This window comes from Camelus dromedarius, chromosome 17, assembly GCF_036321535.1.
Source record: "Camelus dromedarius isolate mCamDro1 chromosome 17, mCamDro1.pat, whole genome shotgun sequence".
NCBI lineage: Eukaryota > Metazoa > Chordata > Mammalia > Artiodactyla > Camelidae > Camelus > Camelus dromedarius.
In genome coordinates this window covers 4,228,183-4,246,875 of record NC_087452.1, presented here as the reverse complement: position 1 = coordinate 4,246,875, position 18,693 = coordinate 4,228,183, and the positions used below count along the sequence as shown (strand labels likewise).

Here is an 18,693-nt window from a genome sequence, read left to right as displayed (position 1 = left end):
TGCTGAAGTTCCCTTTTTTGCAACACTCTAACCAGGAAGCTATTCTGATTTCTCTAAAGGCTGATTTCTCTATAAAAGTCTGAACTCCTTAGCTGAGCCATTAAGGCCCCTGCAAGCAGACCATCCACTGAATGCCACATCTTGAGCTCTATCTACCAAGAGCTCACAGTTCAGTTAAACCAGGAAACAGGGATATCACAGGGTGCACCACCAGATTATTGTGGGAACACAGAGGGAAGTCACTCAAGCCAGTGTGGGGAGGCAAGAGGAAGTCTTCTGGAGGAAGAGATAGCTGAGCTGAGACCTGAAGGGTGACCAGGGATCACTGCCACAGACAGGGGGAAAGGATGTTCCAGGTGAGGCAACAGTGTGTGCAAAGGCCTGGAGACAAGACAAAGTTGGGAAAGGTCCAGATTTCAAAGCCCATCACACCTAGCCCCATAAATCTCTCTGGCATTATTTGCCACCGTTCTCTCACTGCCCGGCATGTGAGGTATGCGTGCTGGAGACCCTGGGATTCCTATTTGGGGAGGTGTATATTGGACTCCCGACTGAGCCTCCTTTAAAATGACCAGGTCAGGAGAAACTTTTACACTTCCCAAGGCACTTTTGTTTCGCTCATCCCTCTGTGGCTCAGAAAGGTTAAGTCACTCACTCTAGACCACACAGCCAGTGAGGAGGGAGGTGGGGATGCAAATGCAGGTCTGACTCCTGGCCTGGTGTCCTTGCTGCTGCAGAGGGCAGCCAGTGCCCACCACGGCTTTTGGTCAGGTGCCTGCAAGAGGGCACTTTCTTACAGGTTCCCTGCAGGCTGCACTTAAACAGAAGCACTGAGGAAGCCGAGGTCTGCAGGATGAGCTTAGCGGACCGGCTTCCTAAAAGCTGGGGTCATGTAAGGTCCGGTCGCTTCAAGTGTCCCAGCTCCCCAGGGGCGAGGACCCCAAGTCTTCAGACCTGGGTTCAAGTCTCCTATTACTGTAACCCCAATCCCTCTCAGCTATGTGACATTGGATAAGTAGCTTCGATCTCATCTGTCAGGTGGATCTTGCGGGACTGCTGTGGGGATAAAACAAGAACAACACATGGAAAGAACGTGCCGCCTCGGCCCGGCACAAGGCAAGCGGCGCGCACAGAAGACCCGCCTGCAGGCCGTGCGCAGGCGCGCTCCGTAAAGACCCGGCGGGCCTTCCCGCGGGCTCTGCGGCTGCGCAGTCGTCCGGCTTTGCGGCCGCACTGCTTGACGGCAGCGGTGTCCGCCCGTCAGCCGGCGTTGCTGGGGTAACGGCGAGCGCGCGGGGCCGAGGAAGGTAAGGGGCCGGGGCGGGAGCGGGAGGCGTCCCGGGCGCTGAGGCCCTGAGGCCGGGGTACGCGAGGGGCGCCCCGAGGGAGGATGCGTCGCCCTTTCCTCGGGGGCGAGAGCGGAAACGGCCCAGAGACGTTGCCCGGGTCGCACAGCCGCACCAGACGGCCAGGCCGAGGGGCCAGACTTCCTAGTTCTGCGGGAACTAACCCCTTTCCGCGTCTCCGTGCAGCTTAGCCCTCTATTTTGTGTTCTGTCTGGAAACGTTGACGCCACGTCCGGTGCTGGGGGCAGAGGACGTCGAGGTGCATCTGACACTGGCTCTGCCCGAGGGGAGCCTTAGCCGCTGGTAGGGTTGCTGGGGGCGCCACTCCAGGAAGCCAGCAAGGGGTCCGTGGTGACAGGGAATCACGGGTTTGTTGGGCCCTGAGCACTTTTTGACTTTGCAGTTGCAACAGCCGTCTGGCTAGCGCTTCCCACATGCTAGGCCCAGTACCCGGCTGCTTCTCAGTTTCCCATCTAATCCTCACCACAGCCTTCACATGTTTATCGTTTGTTTCCAGGTCTTAGTCTCGGGTTCTAACTTGAAAGCTCCCCAGAGGCAGGATTGTTGGCCTCGTCCCTTTCATCCTCGCCTCCCCTAGCCCAGGAGGTACACATTTGGAGCTTCAAACGCTTTTTAATTGGGAGAATGTGAGCTTTGGTGGGTGGGCGGTTTTAACCAAGCTGGTTGGGCAAGGTGAGCCCAGGGGGTTGGAAAATTAAATGAAGCTACCTTCCCCCTTTTTTGTTTTACTTTGTTTTGTTTACAATAAACATTTACTGAACACCTAAAAGGTGTTAGCTTGTCTGCTCAAAGGAAGAATTAGGAAGCCCTGCTTTTGATAGAAAAGTAAATATACTTAACGCTTTGGGCACCAGGAGTCAGTATGCCTGGGTTTGGGAAGGGGAAAGTAGCCCCTTACAGGTGCATAGCAGGCAGCCTCTCTGAGTCCCTTCCTCATCTGTACTGTAGGAATGGCTATTGGGATTGAGTTTGAATAGGCCATCCTATCACCAGCGGTCGGCAACCTTGGCTACATGTTGAAATCACCTGGGTCCCACTCCGAAATTTCTGAGGTAATTGCAGGTAAGGCCTGGGCATTGGGAGTTGCAAAATTTCCCCAGGTGATTCTAAGGGCAGCCAAGCTTGAGAGCCCTTGTTATATGTGAGGCCAGGTTAATTTCCTTAATCTTTTCAGTCGTCACTCCCTGCCTAAGACCCTGCACAGGCTCTAAGCCTTCACATCCCAACCCCCCTGACCACTGGCCAGTCCTTCCTGTACATCTGTGTTTGCTTCAGACATGGGTCGTCTTTTAGGCCAGTCTTCTTACCACGCCCTGTCTCCCTGCCTTACTAGCCTCTCATCCTCTCTAGGAGGGGCTGTGGGCAGATGCCCTGCCCTCTCCAAGCCTCTGTTTCCTTGTCTGCAAAATGAAGGTAGTGGTGCCCTAGTGCATAGCGTATGGCTCATTCAGTTCCTGGCACGTTGTACCTCCCGGTGATGGTTAGCTCTTGTGATTGTACCCACATCCCATGCCTCCCATCATGGCACTAAGGAAACATTTCTTAAAGGCTTAGTGCAGGTAATGGAGAAAGCAAACTCTCCTTTCTTCCCTGCTTTGCCTTACAAGTTCAGCACAAGGCAACTCTTCTACAAAACTAGGAAGCTAGAGAGCCTCTGGTTTGTCCTACTGAATTTTTTCAGCTTTAATGAGAGATCATATACCATAAAATTCACCCTTCTAAAATGCACAGTTGAGCAAGTTTACTATGTTCAGTGATGCAGTCATCACCATCGCTGCAATCTAATTTTAAAGCTTTTTCATCATCCTCAAAATAAACCCCATACCTATGGGCAGTCACTCCCATATCTCCCGTCCCCCAGCACCTGGAAATCACTAATCTACTCTCTGTCTATAGATTTGCGTGTCCTGAACATTGCATGTTAATAGAGCCAGCTTGATGTTAGTGCTGTCACGTGTGCAGAGGTAACACTAGGTGCCGGATTTTGAGGTTTTGTGAAAAACAAGGAGTCTTTTGTGGCAGGAACCTCCTGTCACACACTTGTGTTAGAGTCCAGAGTTCTTGCCATCCAGTGTCATAGCTCATTCTTGCCCTTTCTAAAAGTGTAACAGCAATCTGGAGGGGAAACTCCTAAACCAGGCAAATTAATACAGAACTTTCCTTTTTCACTTGTTTAAGAGAACTTAATTGGAAGCTCTTGAAGTGAGCCATGAAACATTTTCTCTTTTAAAAATTTGAATTGTAATATATACAAATCAAATACTAACCAGAGGTTAGTTTAGAAAAGGGAAATGTTTATAGACACCCAAATTGTTCCTGGAAATCCCTAGAGAGTTCCTCACTAGAGACCAACATAGAAAAGGGAAATGTTTATAAACACCCAAATTGTTCCTGGAAATCCCTAGAGAGTTCCTCACTAGAGACCAACATCTTGCCTCGAAAAAGCCAACACAGCATTAGTTTTAGTTTTAGGATAAACTGCCTTTTCTTCAATTGAACACTAAATGCAGTACAGATGACCCTTAAACAACGCAGGGGGTCACGGATGCTGATCTTCTGTGCAGACGAAAATCTGAGTATAATTTATAATTGGCCTTCTGTATCCCTGGTGTTTTCATATCCGAGGTTCCGCATCTGCATATCCAATTAACCGTGGATGGTGTACTGTAGTGTTTACTATTGAAATGCATCTGGGTGTAAGTGGACCTTTGCAATTCAGTCCCTTGTTGTTCAAGGGTCAGCTGCAGTTGCTTGGGTTGAGTGATGAATTGGCAACTGAAATCTAGTTAAAATGACCTTGGAAGAGAATCTCTTTTTTAAAAAAAACTTTTTAAATTTATTTGTTATTTTTCCATGGAGACACTGGGGGTTGAACCCAGGACCTCGTGCATGCTAATCACGCACTCTACCACTGAGCTACACCCTCCCCAGAAAATATCTTAATTGCCCATTAACATGAGGTATACATAGTTTTGTTATGAACGCTATACAGCAAGGTGTGTCCAGATATATATATATAAAACATATACAGTTACGTTCAATATTTAATTTCATTGAGGGAATTTTATTTAGAAATTATTTTAGCATTTTGCTGCTTGGAGTACTTTGGCAATTCTATGAAGGTTCCAACTTGCTGATTCTTATTTTTTATACTCACTGTTGTAATTTATCAATTTCTCTAACTTGCTTGGTCTGTGATTTTCTTTGTCTTTAATTCCTCAGCGTCTTTGGGAGGGTGGATGGAAGTACCATTACATACTGGGCAAGGCTTTTCATTTCTTTTTAATGGTCATAAACCCTTAAAGCCACTCACCTTCCTGCCTCATCTTTGGCCACCTTCCTTGGCTGTTTGAGGCTGGATGGCATCCTTTGCCCAGTGGGATGCTGGTGTTGAGTGCAGGGACACCTAAGTAATCAGTCTTATTTTTCCCCGGTGAGGGTTTGGAGCCGTGGAGGTTAAACACGCGTGTGATCCAGCTCCACTGTGTGTTCAAGCAGCAGATGCACGGTCAGCTTAAATCCGACCCAGACGTGGAACTGAGGAAGCAGCAGATTCAGGTCCCCGTCTCATTCCCAGGCTCCTCCTGCTCAGTGAGTGGAGGGGCTGATCAGCCCCGTGCACTGCCTGCGTTTCTCCCTCTTGCACAGGGGTGAGTTTTCCTAAGTCACATGCATCTGCCCCAGTCTTTACCACACGCCGCACCCAACTTCCTTCCGTTAGCCATTATTGAATGGTGGCCTGTTGTGTTACCTCCAACTTGGCTTTGTGTGTGTTTTGTCCTCATTTTGTCTCCTCAGGGGGAGTGAAAGGCCTGGAAGGGAGAAGTACTGCCTTCGCCCTCCTCTCCTCCCTCGTTGTGCTGGGCGCACTAATTCCTTTATTCCCCGGAGCCCTTCAGCTCCTAACTGTGAGAAACAGGGAGCCTTCACACAGCAGAGGCAGGTGCTTCCTCTGCCCCCAGCAGGACCCAGAGAGAAGGCGTGGGGCCACCCAGGGCCACCACTGTCCAGAGCCTCTGACGACATCTCTCTGACCCAACTGTCTCTGCGTCTGTAAAACGGTGTTGGTGCTGCTCACAGCGGTCATAGTGAGGCTCAGTGCTGTGCTAAGTGCGTGCGGGCGCTGTTCTAAGCACTTCGTGGATCATAACTGTCAGATAGTCTGTTTTTATCCTCCTCTTGCAGCTGAGGGAGCCAGAGCACAGAGGGGTCCAGTAACTTTTGCCCCGGATCACACGACTCCCTGGCTTTCCAGTCCCTGCTCTTGGCCGCTGGCACTGGGTGGTCAGGGAGAGACCCCAGAGAGAGGGCTGCTGCTGTTGGTGTTGTTGTTAATGTGCCTTAAAAATTGGGAGCTGGTTGACCTCATGTTTGGAGTGTATTTTAAGATCTTTTTTTGAAAATGAAGTGTTTGCTAGATTTACTTCCTTGAAGGCAGGATCTCTTTTGGTTTTCTCTTTAAATCCCCAGCACATCTGATTAGGAGCCCCTGGTAGGGGCTCGGTAAATGTCTGTTGGCCAAGTGAGACAGTGGGAGAAATTCTCAGACAGAAATGCTCTTGTGCCTGCTGTCAGGAGACCTTCCCGAAGCATTGTGACCGTGGGTGGGTCACTAGGCCTGTCTCATCACCTGTAATCAGAAATAATACCACTGCAAGGGAATATTACTTGGCCATAAAAAAATGAAATAGTGCCATTTGCAGCAACATGGGTGGACCTAGAGATTATCCTACTAAGTGAAGTAAGTCAGACAGAGAAATACAAAAATCATATGATAACACTTACATGTAGAATCTAAAAAAAGATACAGATTTTATTTACTAACCAGAAATAGACTCACAGACATAGAAAACAAACTATGGTTACCAAAGGGGAAAGGCGGGGAAGGATAGATTAGGAGTCTGGGATTAACAGATACACATTGCTTATATATAAAGTAGATAAACAAGGACCTGCTGTACAGCACAGGGAACTATATTCAATACCTTGTAATGAACCATAATGGAAAAGAATTTGAAAATAGATATATCTGTGTGTATATGAATAACTGAATTGCTTTGCTGTACACCTAAAACTAACATTGTAAATCAACTACATTCAATTCTTTAAAAGTTAAATTTGAAAAAATAATAATACTGTGGACTCGGACATTGTTGTGGGAATTAATTGAGATCTCTAGGCGGGTGGGATTTGTACTGCTCGTACAAAATGTTACTCTGTCATTTAGTTTGCTTCTTTATAAATGTATTTTTCCCACAGTTTTCTGAGCCTGGGTGTAAATGCACTCGCATTTTTGACCAGCGTAGCTTTTGACTCTCTGTTTCTGCCTCCCTATTACAGTCCCTAAAGGACAGTCACCCTTGGACGATGGCGGAGGCCGTTTTCCGCCCCCCAAAGAGGAAGAGGAGGGTGTACGAGAGCTATGAGTCCTCGCTGCCCATCCCCTTCGGCCAGGACCGCGGGCCTCGGAAGGACTGCAGGATGTTCCGGGCCGAGATGAGGAACAGCAGTGTGATTGTGAGGAGTGCGGAAGACGCGGAGCAGCTGTACGGGAGAGTACGTGCTTCCGGCCGCTCTCTCCCCATGCCCCCAGAAACCGCCCGTAAACGAAACGGCTTAGGTGCTTTCCCTGCAGTGGGGTTCAGTGGGGCAGCAATGCCCCAAAGCCATTTGTTCTGAGGATAACCACCACCCACAAACCCACATTTCAGCAATGAAGTCAGGTCAATGCATTGGCCTCTCTTGTCTTTTGGTTATAAAAGCTATGCATCTTCATTGTTACAAGCAACCTATGGAAGTGTAATGGGTGAATAGTAGAAATTCCCTGCTAACCCCTGTTCCACCCGCAGAGGTCACGGGGAGTCGCTCTGGCCCCGGGACAGATCCAGCGTGTCCTCTGGCTCCTTACCTACCCTCCCTCCTGGTTGAGGACCTCTGCTTAGATGAGGACAAGTTCCAGTTTTTGCTTTTTTTCCATCAGTGATAGGTTCGGGTTGAGACTGGAAGCTTGCTTATTTTGCCCCCATAGCCGATTCAACACTGGGGGCATTTTTAAAACAGCTTTATTGAGGTATAATATGGAGCCATATAATTCACCCATTCTAAGTGCTGAGTTCAGTGACTGTAATAAACTCAGTAGTGCAGCCACCAGCGCAGCTGAGTTCCAGACATCCCCATCGCCACAGAAAGTTGCCCTGGGCCCGCTCTGCTCCAACCCTGCCGCCACCCCCGGCCTGATGCTCCTAACCCATTTTCTGTCTGTAAATGTGCCTTCTCTAGACGTTTTATAAAAAATACATGTTATGGCCACCTTCCCCAAGTAGGATACAGTGGTTGGCACTGACCCCAGGGGGACGGGGTCTAGGCTGAGGGCAGCCCCCTCCACACTCGCAATACGAGACATTAAGCAAGAGGCTTTGTGAGGCGCTGTCCACGTGGCTCATTCTGATCGTTAACCCCCGGCGGAGAGTAGAGGGTGTTCCTCTTATTCTTTCAATTTTCTACGGGTTTAAATTTTTCTAACTTTAAGAAATGGGGAGGGGGGTAATCGATGTTTTTGGACTCGGCAGGGAGGAAGAGCCGAGTACTTCAGTCCCAGGTACATGAGAATCCCAGGAGCCTCTGGGCCCAGGAGGCTCGGCCCCTGCGCTCAGGCTCCAGCTCCCCCGCCACCACCACGTGTGAGGAAGCCCTGCCCCAGCCCACGGGCCTGGCCCGAGACCGCTACCTACGGATCGGCCGGAGTGCACCAGAGACTGACTAGCTCCCTCCTGAGGATCGGAGAGGGAAGGCGCCAAGATCTTCACTTGTAGTCCTGGGACACTCAGAGGGAAGAACTGAAGCTGAAATTGAAGGAATCTCTCGTTAACTCAAATAGTCTCCCTTAGCCAAAAAAAGCTGGTAACTCGGAAAGCACTAACTCAGTCTTTTCTCTTCCTGGAAGGGCTATTTCGGAAAAGGTATCCTGTCTAGAAGCCGTCCAAACTTCACAATTTCAGATCCTAAGCTGGTCGCTAAGTGGAAAGGTAAGCCTGTGCAATGTTCAGTTCTTTTGGCAAATTATCTTTTCCTTTCATTTTTCGGTCTTACAGCAAGTTATATGGTAAAATTCTAGGGGAGACATAACAAGCCACTGGCAATTTTATTGCTAACAATAGCAACTAGAATAGTTCTAATCAAGGTGAAAGGGCTCCTGTGACTGGAGAAAATGTATCTCATCTGATTTCTGGCATTATCAGAAGTGTTATGCTGGCTTTTCTGTTGTGAAGCATTTCCTAGCAGAGTACGGTGTGTGTGGAAAGTGTTGGTAATTAAGTGCCTGCTCACCTGGATGCAAAAAGAGTTTTATGTTTTGTTTATAGAATTAGAATTTATAACAATAACCGTGACACTGATGCATTTGTTAAAGCATACCAATGTGTGTGGTTCTCATTTGCTGTTCTTATTTCATTTATATATCTTTTATCTTGGTGTACTTTTCTAAGTGAAGAAAGCAAAGGAATGGAAAGTCTGCATGTGTGCTGTGGCATAGTTGGGGGGAAGGGAATATAAAGGTATCTTTGAAATATATGGAGGGATAAACCATAATTTTTTTTAATACCTGTCGGGGGGAGGATGGAACAAGATGGAGAGAGAGGTGAGACTTTGTAGATTTGAACTTGGAACCTTGTAAATGTATTATTACATGATTACAAAACAAAGCTAAATTTTAAAAAGTAATTCCTCTGAAGAAAAAAAAAAAACAAGGAATCTGTATATCAAGTTGGTGGTGTAGCCACAAGGGGAAGCTATTTTGTGCAACTTTAAAACATGGTCATTTGACTGTTCAGTCCTAATGGGATAGACTCTGTATCTCCTGCCACAACGTTGTTTAACAAACCATCCCAAAATTCAGTGGTTTTCAACAGCAGCCAGATTGCTCAGTTTGAGTCTACAGGTTTGCTGGGGAGGTCCGCTGCTCGTGGCTACGTGCACATGCATCTGGTTAGTTACGTGCTGGCTGCACTCGTGGACCAGTCCAGTAATGGTTCCAGCTGGACTCACCAATGTCTGGTTGTCTGTTGGTTGACTGCCTGCTGATCTAGACTGGCCTCAGCTGGGATGAGGGGTGGAGGGCCCTGTGCGTGTCATCCTCCTCAGGCCAGCCCCGGCATGTTCTCACGGTTATGGTGGAGGGTCAGTAGCGGTCCTCTGCGGGCCAGTGCTCTTCAGGCCTCTGCTTGCACATGTTTTCAATATTCCACTGGTCCAGAGTCGAGAGGTTTGGCCGATGGAAGACCTGAGAAACTGGGGCCACCAGTGCAGTCAGCCTGCCGTGTACTCTAAGGAAAGAAAGAGCTGCAGAATGATCTTGACATTGTTCTCAGCAGTCATCTCATAGGTGGTGGTGTTGGTTCTGTTATCTTGAGACGGTTTCGTGGATATTGTGCGATAAAGCAAATGAATAATTATGTCGGCGTGGTTGAGAGCCTGGATTTTTTAACGTGAAACATCTTACACCAGGAAGCAGGAGTGTGTTTTAAATATCTTCATAGAGTTTTAAAAAGGGAGAGAAAAAGCAGAGCAAGTAGGGTAATAACTCTGCCTGCCCCTCCCCCAGCCCTGGCAGTTACTATTTGGCCAAAAAAAAATTTTCATATCACGTAATGATCTTAAGAGTTGAGAATCTTGTCCTGATCTGTGTAGTACTAAGTTTTAAACAGTGAGAAGTTTGAAGGAATTGAATTTATGCCACGAAAACAGAAATTAAGGCTGTGGGCTGCCCTGAGGAAGTAGATCTCAGATGTCCGTTTCAGGGGGTTCTTCAAAATCAGGCTTAACCCTCACCTTCCACCCTCCTCTCTCTCCACCCTCTTCTACTTGTTGGCACCAGGCCACCCTGGGCTGCTTGTCATTCTGTGACCCTGCCGTGCCTTGCAGTTTCCCAGCCCCTGTGCATGGTTTCCTCTGCCTTTTCCCCGGTCCACCTGGCGAACTCCTACTCATTCTTCAGAGCCCCACTCAGTTACTCCTCCTCTGTGTTTTTCTTAACCCTTCCAAGTAAAGTTAGTACGTTACTTGCTCACATATCAGCTTGGGTTACAGTCATTGCTGGTCTATCTCCCCAACTAGATTGTGAGTGTCTCAAGGAGAGGGAATTCATTACTTCTGTATTTCTTGTGCTTGCCATATGGAAGGCTATCAGTAAAACTTGCTAAATTGTTGTTTGCTATTGAACTACCAGAGGACGGAGATCATGACATCGAGAAGACTGTCAAGTTCCTAAGGAGTTAGGAGTCTGAGAACTCACTTCTGTAGGATTTTCAAGCTGAACATCATTTAGAGCCCTGGAGAGGGGGCTGAGTTTGGAAGAGGAGAGAGGACTTGCCCAAAGGCAGAGTCCGGGAGGCCCAGGACTAAAACACACCAGGTGACGTGAGAAACATTTGAGGCAGAAAGACTCTTCTGGCCAGAGGCCCAGAGCTAGAGCTGGAGACCAGGACTCCCACACCCACACCCAGACCTAACACCACCCCTTCCCTCGGGCGCCTGTGAGGAGCTGTCGCTGAAGATGCTTCGTGGAACATGGAGAATGGGGTAACATGTGGAACTTCGGGGCCTCAGTGCCCTCATCTGGAAGTTGAGGGCACAGGCATTCGGGGGTGGCAGGTTTTCCCCTCCCACATTGCCGCTGCTGCTTAGCCGGCACGTTGACAAGGATTCCGAGGTCACACTGAGCCCAGCAAGCGTGCCAACAAGTCAGCAGCACTGGCCGGGCCGTGGGCGTGGGGCCTGATGGCATGGGAGGCACATGTTTACCACGGCTGCGCAGACAGGATCAGTCGGCCTTCTAGATGTGAGATTTTGTGAATCTTGAAATACTTGTTGTCTTTTCCAGGTTGTCAGTGTGTTTTTCTCCTTAAGGAAAATGTGTCTGAACTAATAAAACTTTGTCGTTACAGGTGTGAAGACAGACATGCCTATAATCACGTCACAGAGGTGAGTCTCGGCCTTGGTCAGAATTATGGTTTAAGTCAGATCTGTTGTTAGGTAGACTCTTGTGATGTGGTTGTCCTCACCTTTTTTTTTTTTTGGTAGTATGTATGTCTTTGAAACTTACGTCTGAAATTAATGTAGATCAAATCGTATTTGAAATGCACTAAGTTTATTTTAAAAAATAATCCTAAGCTGAATCATTTGCCAGTTAAATCCCTTCCAGAATGTGAACCTTCTCCTGTAATGTACGTTGTCTGTAAGCACTGAGATCCTCAGAGGTAGCACTGGCCTCCTGCCATGTGTGGGCAGAAGTGGCCCCGTGCTTCTTCCTTGCTCTGCACGTGTGGGGTTAGGGAAGGAGGCTTTCCCACAGGCTCCCCCGCCACTCATACAGCCGAGACTCCTTCCTCTGGGCTTTTGTTTATGCTGTTCCCATTTCCCGGAGCTCATCTCCCTGCCTGGCTGTGGCTGCACGGCCCATGGCCCAGCAGGCGTGTCTCTCTCCTCTCCGCCCGCCCTCAGCGCTGGGACTGTCCCTCTGGATCCACGGAGCCTTCCCTGGCGCCTACACGGGGATCAGACTGTGGGCTGCTGGGGGTCGTGGACCACACCCGGTTCCTCTTTGCAGCCCCACACCCCATGGTCCCTTGGTAGGACCCATTCCTCCATCTAAATCCTCATCACCCCTGAGGCACAGCTGGAGCTGCATTTCTTCCAGGAAGCCTTCAGAACAGCTCACGCCACAATCATTCTGCATCTTGCTCCTGGCACCACTGGCCGAATCTAACAGCTCCCTTTGGTTTCGTGCGCGTTAGCCCATGGCCAGGGGGATCCTGGGAGATCTCAGAGGCTGTGTAGCCACCGACTGGGGGTGGGCGGGGCTCTGGTCGGAGGTGGGGGCCTGAAAGGCCCTGGCCAACCCCCTGCCCCAGGCCAGGCTGCAGCAGAGAGCAGAAGGCCCCCTGCAGAGCCACACCCTGATGGCTGGCCGGAGGGACAGCGTGAGGCCAGGCTGGCTGAGTGTGAGGCTCTGCGTCAGGGAGGCTGCCCTCCACCCACGGGCTGTCCCTCGGCCAGCACCACAGCGAGGGCTTCATCAGTCCTTGAGTGTTACCACGGGTGCCGTGACAGTACAGACTGAGCAGATGTCACAGTTCTGGAGGCCAGAAGCACAGAATCCAGGTGCTGGCGGGGCTGTGCTCCCTCCGAAGGCTCCGGGGAGGGCCCTGCCTGCCCTGTCTTAGCTCTGGTGTGGCCGGCCTGGGCCTTCCTGGGCTCATAGATGCATCACTCCTGTCTGTTCCTCCGCCGTCACACCATCATCTCCTTTGGGTGTCTCCAGATCTCCCTCTTCTTAAAGGACGCCAGTCAGTGTGACGTCATCTTAACTGGATCATATCTGCAAAGACCCTGTTTCCAGACACGGTCACATTCGCAGGTGCCGAGAGTTAGGGCTCCAACACACCTGACAGGTCTGTCAGGAAGTCACGCCCTCCCCGCCCCCTGTCATACACGGTTCATCATCTGTTCATATACTTGCCATCACAGTCAAAATTGTGTTAAATGTTAGAAAAAAGGACTCCTTTTTGTATCTTTAGGCTAATTTTCCAACTTAAGTACTTGTAATTGTTTCTTTACTGTTTCCTCTGAAATTCGGATCTTTCAAGTGGATTCACCCTAATTGGCCTTTTTCCAACATTAGTTGTCCTTGGGCGAGGAGAACCTTCCATGTGACCCTTTCTGGAGGCATGCATCCAGGCCCTCAGGTGATGCCCTCGGGGGCTGATGTATGTGGGGTGTGTCCTGGAAGGACCAGTCCTGGGTGGTGCCGGTCCCCTCCTCACTCGTGGTCCTTCCCCAGCCAGCACCTGTGGCGGGCGCCTGTGTGTCAGCGTGAGGCACTGAGTGGGTGCCGGAGAAGCAAGAGGAGGGAAGACCTCAGTCCTCTTCTTGGGGGTGATGGTCCAATGCGGTGGGGGAGGGGGCCGCGCTCTCCTGTGATGAATATCCCGACGGGTGTCTTCATCCTGCCTTGATCGTCACGATTGCCCGGTACTCACTGCTCCAGCTGTGCCGGTTACCGGTCCACGTGCTTTACCCAGGTCCTCTCAGTTCATCTTCTCAAGAAAGCTCGGAGGTCGGGATAGTTGTTTCCATCTCACACGCAGGGAACCAACAGTTGATCTGGAATGCGTGTGCTCGAAGCCAGCAGCCCAGCTCTGGAGCCTGGGAGGACTGACACGTAGTGAGATGAGTAACATGGTTGTACAGCTTCAGAACCAGATCTGGGGCAGCGCTCGGCCCCCCACGGCAGCCCCGCTCCCGAAGAGCACTTCATTAAGGGGCTTCCATCCATTAAAATGTCATTTGATTTTTTTAATGTAAAGTGTATTGAGTCAAAATGGTTCTGTTTTTCAAGGCTCCCCTAAAAAATCTCACAATCATAAAGTAACAAGTATTTAAAGAGCACTTACTATGTGCTGAGGCTTCACATGTCTTGTCTGCTTTAATCCTGCACAGCCCCTGAGGTGGGCACAAGTGTCCCCGAGCCTCAGGGGAGGGCACGTAGCTCGTACAAGAACCTCGTGGAGTGAGGATTGGAGCTCTTCTGCCCTGACCCGCCTGCTGCAGAGGGCAGAGCAGGGCCCCTTTGTCTCTGTCTGTCTCTCTCTCTCTGTTCCAGATCTTTTACTCAAAGGGGGAACCACTGAACCTTGAATTCAGTGGTTCTTTTACGTATTTTAAATCAAGGAATTTGATAAAAGTTGTGGATCCCTTCCCCAGAAAAATACACGTGACACAAAAATTTGTGCTCGAAGCAGGCTCACAGACCCGTGAAGCCTTTAGCCAGCATTACAGGTGACGTAGCAGGCACGGATCTTAGGTCTCCCATGTGAACGCTGTTCTGACGGCACTCGAGAGTGGTTGGACAGGAGAAGAGACACATTTTACCCTGATTATGAAAAAGAGCACATGGCACATCCTATGGGTGGGGAAACTGAGGGACAGAGCAGTTAAGTAATTGGCTTTGTCACCCAGTTATGAGAGACAGAGTCAGGGCGGGACATGAAATGTGCACCCCAGGGTCCACGCGTGTAATCACCGCATCCTCCTGCCTTGTGGGTGTGGAGTAGCCCTTCCAGGTCTTCCGCTTTAAATCTGCGACACAGTTCCCAACATACAGGGATGTGTGCTCTTCCCCGTGTACCATAAGTAGGGTGTGGTCAGCCTGGAGATTCTTCGAGGAATCAAGGTTAAGCAGCCACATATCTCTTTCTTAAACTCAGCAGAAGCCAGCGTCCTTGCTTCATTGTATGTGAGTAGCAGTTTACCAACTGTGACATATTCCACCATCCACACGCAGGCAGAGAATTTAGGGTGAAAAGGAAAAAGACATCTGTCTTCCCCCAAGCCATGTGTCTTCCCAGATGCTTTTCAGACCGATTGCTGTCGGTAGAGGCAGAAAGTGCCTGAGTTTCGCCGTGTCTTTGGCCTTCGCTGATCAGATTCCCCACCTGTGTGGCATCAGGTCCCTTGACGCCCCCAGCGGCATTGTCAGGTGCTGACCTGCTTCACTGGATAGAACCCTGGCGTCTTACCTGTAACATGGGAAGTGTCCAGGGGTTGCCTTCAAGTTTAATGAGCTAAGCATGTATTTTCTCATTAAGATATACTTTGAAACTCATTATGGGAAAAAGGGCCATTTCTGTTAGGATGTTTGAGTGTATGTAACTGTAATCGTTTCTTTCCATGTGTAGTGGAGACATGAGTAAACACTGTGAACAAGAGTACTGAAATTCTCATTTGGCTTTCCAGTACTGAACAAAGACTCTTTGTTGTGAGTGGAATATAGGTCTGGAAATGTCGTAATAGCCAGAATTGAAAATAATAACAAACCCTGACAAAATTCTCTTTATATTTACTTAAATCATTTAGTCCACTGGTTTTAAGTTGCATAAATTTTCACCCTTGGTTAAACTGGGTTTTTGTTTTCAAAGCAAGCAAATTAAATGAAGTTCTATAATAAAAGCAACCAAAAAGTAACATAGTTATTGCAGAGCAGTTAGAAAATGCAGAGAAGTATAAAGAAAACATTTACCCTAGCCCATCATTGAGGAAAGATGCTGTGAACGTGCTGCCCGCCCATCTTTTCCACATGTTCCGCTGCCTTGTAAATACTGACATTTCTGTTTCGCAGGTACCAGCGTAGTGTGGAATGGGCCACAAAGCTCCTGCAGAGACAAGGTCGGTATCAGAGCACAGTGCGTGGAATCCTCGAGGATTACACGAAGCCCCTGGAACATCCTTGTACAAAACAAAGTGAAGAGGTCCAGTTGTATAATGAGCTGAACTCTGAAATGGTTTCCAACATGCAAGGCACAGCCGATAGAGAGAGACTTTCTGAGATGAATGGGGTTGTGGGAAAGTCAGAGGACCTAGAGGATCCCAGCATGCCACCTGACCACCCGCTGAGGGCTTCCAGGCACAACCCGCTGACCGCAGGTGGCCCGGCTGAACCCACGGTGGAGGTCGCTGCCCCTCTGCCCCCCATCCACTGCGGCAGACAGGATGCTCCCCTCCCACAGTGTGACACTCAGCCTGAGGACAGCAGCCAAGGATCGGGTCTCATCTGTGCCCAAGAGGGAGGGCCTGACCACGAGTACGTGCTGGTGGAGGAAGTCGTGAGTGACGGGGAAGATGCCCTGGACGGGGATGTAAGTAGAGGAAGTAGATGAATTCCTCCAGTGCTGTCTGGTTCTGGCCCAGAGGAGATGCTGGCCAGCCCAGGGGTCCCTTACTCGGCGCCGGTAGCGGGCACATGTTAAGCATCCGTGGCGTCGGAGGTGGGATGCAGGACAACCACCTGCAGACCCCCAGGAAACCAGCCAGCCCTGGCTCGGGAGTTGTGAGGCCTGTTTCGACTGAAACCTCAAAGTCTGTGAATGACTTAACTTTAAATTGTACATATATATATAAAGTAAAGCAGGTCAGTAACATTCTCTCCCTTGAGAAGGAGCGCAGTGGTGATCCCCCTGCGTTGAGTGGCCCTGCAGGGTTGGGTGGGCGGTCAGCCTTCATGGGAGAAGCAGGGGAGCAGAATGGGAGCCACTTCATTGAGGGGCGTGCCAGGCAGTTGCCCCAGAATCACCTGTCGGAGCTCAAAACGAGAAGCAGTCTGACAGTTACTGTGTGAAGCACCCATTTGAAGGAATGTTAGCTGGCCTTCAGAATGAAGTTTGTGAAGTCTCATTAAGAACCTAGGCTTTTGTAAAATAACTATAACGCAATAAAAAAAAAGTAAAAAAGAAAAAAAAAACCTAGGCTTACAGGACAGAGGGTATAGCTCAGTGGTAGAGCACATGCATAGCAAGCACGGGGTCCTGGGTTCAATCCCCAGGGCCTCCATTTAAAAAAGAAGAACAGGGTAACCTAGGCTTATGCTCATGAGGCGCAGTTGGGTGAGAAAAGGCAGCACGTAGAGCTGACCGGCGAGATGTTCACAGCTGCGGAGGGGTTCACGGGGTTAACGCAGTGTTAGTGCGGCTGACCCTTGAACACGTGGGCTTGAACTGTGCGGGTCCACCTATCGGAGGGTTTTTTCCAGCAGTGAACACACCAGCTCTGCAGGATTCGTGGTGGCTGGATCTGCGGGTACAGAGGGCCGGCTGCGAGTCATGCGCAGATTTTCCACTGCCTGGAGTGTCGGCGCCCCAAGCCCCACGTTGTTCAAGGGTCAACTGTAGTTTAAAAATAAATAAATAAATAAATAAATAAATAAATAAATAAATAAATAAAGTAATTTTTTTCCACATGAGTAATAGAAAAGTTTTTTGTTTTTTTTTAAAGAATGTAGCAGATGTGAATCTGGAAAATTTAGAAGGAGATTAAATTTTTAATCTCTTTAAACTTTTAAAATGCAGCCTCTGTGTCACCTGTGGTGCTCGCAGCTGTTGTGCATGTATTTTCTTTTTCTCTCCAGTTGTCGCAAAAAAGGAGGCTGATATGCAGAAGAAATCCGTATAGGATCTCTGAGTACTTGCAGCTCAGCCTGGAAGAGGTATGTTGCCAGCGTGTTATCTTCTCTGCTGTTGGCCCCCCCAGCCCGGGCCGCCACCACACAGATGAGTCCACCTCGAAGTGCAGTTCTGAACACAGTTCAGTAAGTGAAGATCACAATTCAGTGTCGTCACCACCGGCAGCTCCCACGTGTCATCAGTTCCAAGGTTTCCACTTGGGAGTTTTCCCCATATTCATTCCACAGAGGCTTCAAGAGGTTTGAGCACTCTTTTCACATCAAGGTTTCGTATTGTCCAAATGTACCAGCTTCTTAAAAAGAAATACAGGCTTACAGAGGTACAGTGCACGTACCATTCACTCATTAAAGCTGTGCATTTCAGTGGTTTTTGTTCCTATAAAATAGTGCTATATTCGTAGAGTTTGACCAGCTTTTCATAAGCCGAGATGCCTGCCTGCAGACGGGTAATGATGATGCTAATTATGGGTCCTGAGTGCTTCCCTCTGCAGGGTTACTGCCAAGTGTTTGCTTTACTTAACGCCTTACCTGCGTTCTCACAGCCTGGCTGAAAGTGGCTTTCTAAACCTGCGTCGTATTTTCCCTCTGATTTGGGGTTCCTCTGTGCTGTGTTCACGGGGGCTCGGCTCCTCCCTCCTTGCTGATGTTTACACGGGACAGATGTGAAGACAGCGCCCCTCTGTCCGAGGCTGCGCCTCTTCCCCAGCGGTGCGCGTGCCTGTTTGCACGGCTCCCGCAGCGGCTAACACGGCTCTCAGCCTACCTGCAGGTCTCAGGAAGAGCGTGTTGACTGCGTCCACAGCGGGAACTTCATAGACGCGTTCACAGGCAGGTCGCTGTGTCTCCTAGTCTCCTGATCTTCGGGTCTGTGCGTTCTTCCTTACAGTGAGGCCAGCGAAGAAAAGAGCAGGCTTTCAGAGCAGGGATGGGTATGTGGGATTACTTACTTCATCCACTCATCTTCCAAACGGAACAGCTTAGTTTACTGTCAAATAACAGTAGCCGCTTGCTGCCTGTGACTATTTAAACTAATTGACATGGAACAAAAATGTGAAATTCTCCTCTCAGCTGTGCCAGGTACATTTCAGACGCTCAGCAGGTAGGTGTGGCCAATGTCTGCTCTGGGGGACAGCACCGGGGCGCCCACTCTCCAGTCCTTGACCTCTCTGAGCCTCAGGTTTCTCCCCTGAAGGGGGGCTGCATGACACCTTGTTCGTAGGATGTTCTGGGATTAAATGATGCACTGATGGTTCAGCACAACGCCTGGTGTCTGGTAGGTGCCCAGTGAGTGTCTCTGCCTGCTCTCCTGTCACCGTC

The 18,693-nt window shown here is 49.4% G+C and overlaps 1 protein-coding gene across 15 annotated transcripts in view; it reads left to right on the top strand.

Annotated features, from left to right (window-relative positions):
* The first annotated feature begins 1,199 nt into the window (after positions 1-1,199).
* The window catches only part of TSEN2 (tRNA splicing endonuclease subunit 2), a 33,767-nt gene continuing 16,273 nt past the window's right edge, over positions 1,200-18,693 (top strand). Inside the window, exons 1-9 of one of the 15 annotated variants that reach the window (XM_064496238.1) lie at positions 1,290-1,307; positions 1,533-1,649; positions 1,864-1,952; positions 2,316-2,419; positions 6,708-6,923; positions 8,311-8,392; positions 11,309-11,345; positions 15,541-16,057; positions 17,323-17,502. In XM_064496238.1, coding sequence (XP_064352308.1) covers positions 2,381-2,419; positions 6,708-6,923; positions 8,311-8,392; positions 11,309-11,345; positions 15,541-16,057; positions 17,323-17,502 — 1,071 coding nt within the window. In that variant the 5' untranslated portion in view covers positions 1,290-1,307; positions 1,533-1,649; positions 1,864-1,952; positions 2,316-2,380. The other 14 variants (XM_064496241.1, XM_031470922.2, XM_064496240.1 and 11 more) reach the window with 14 other exon arrangements.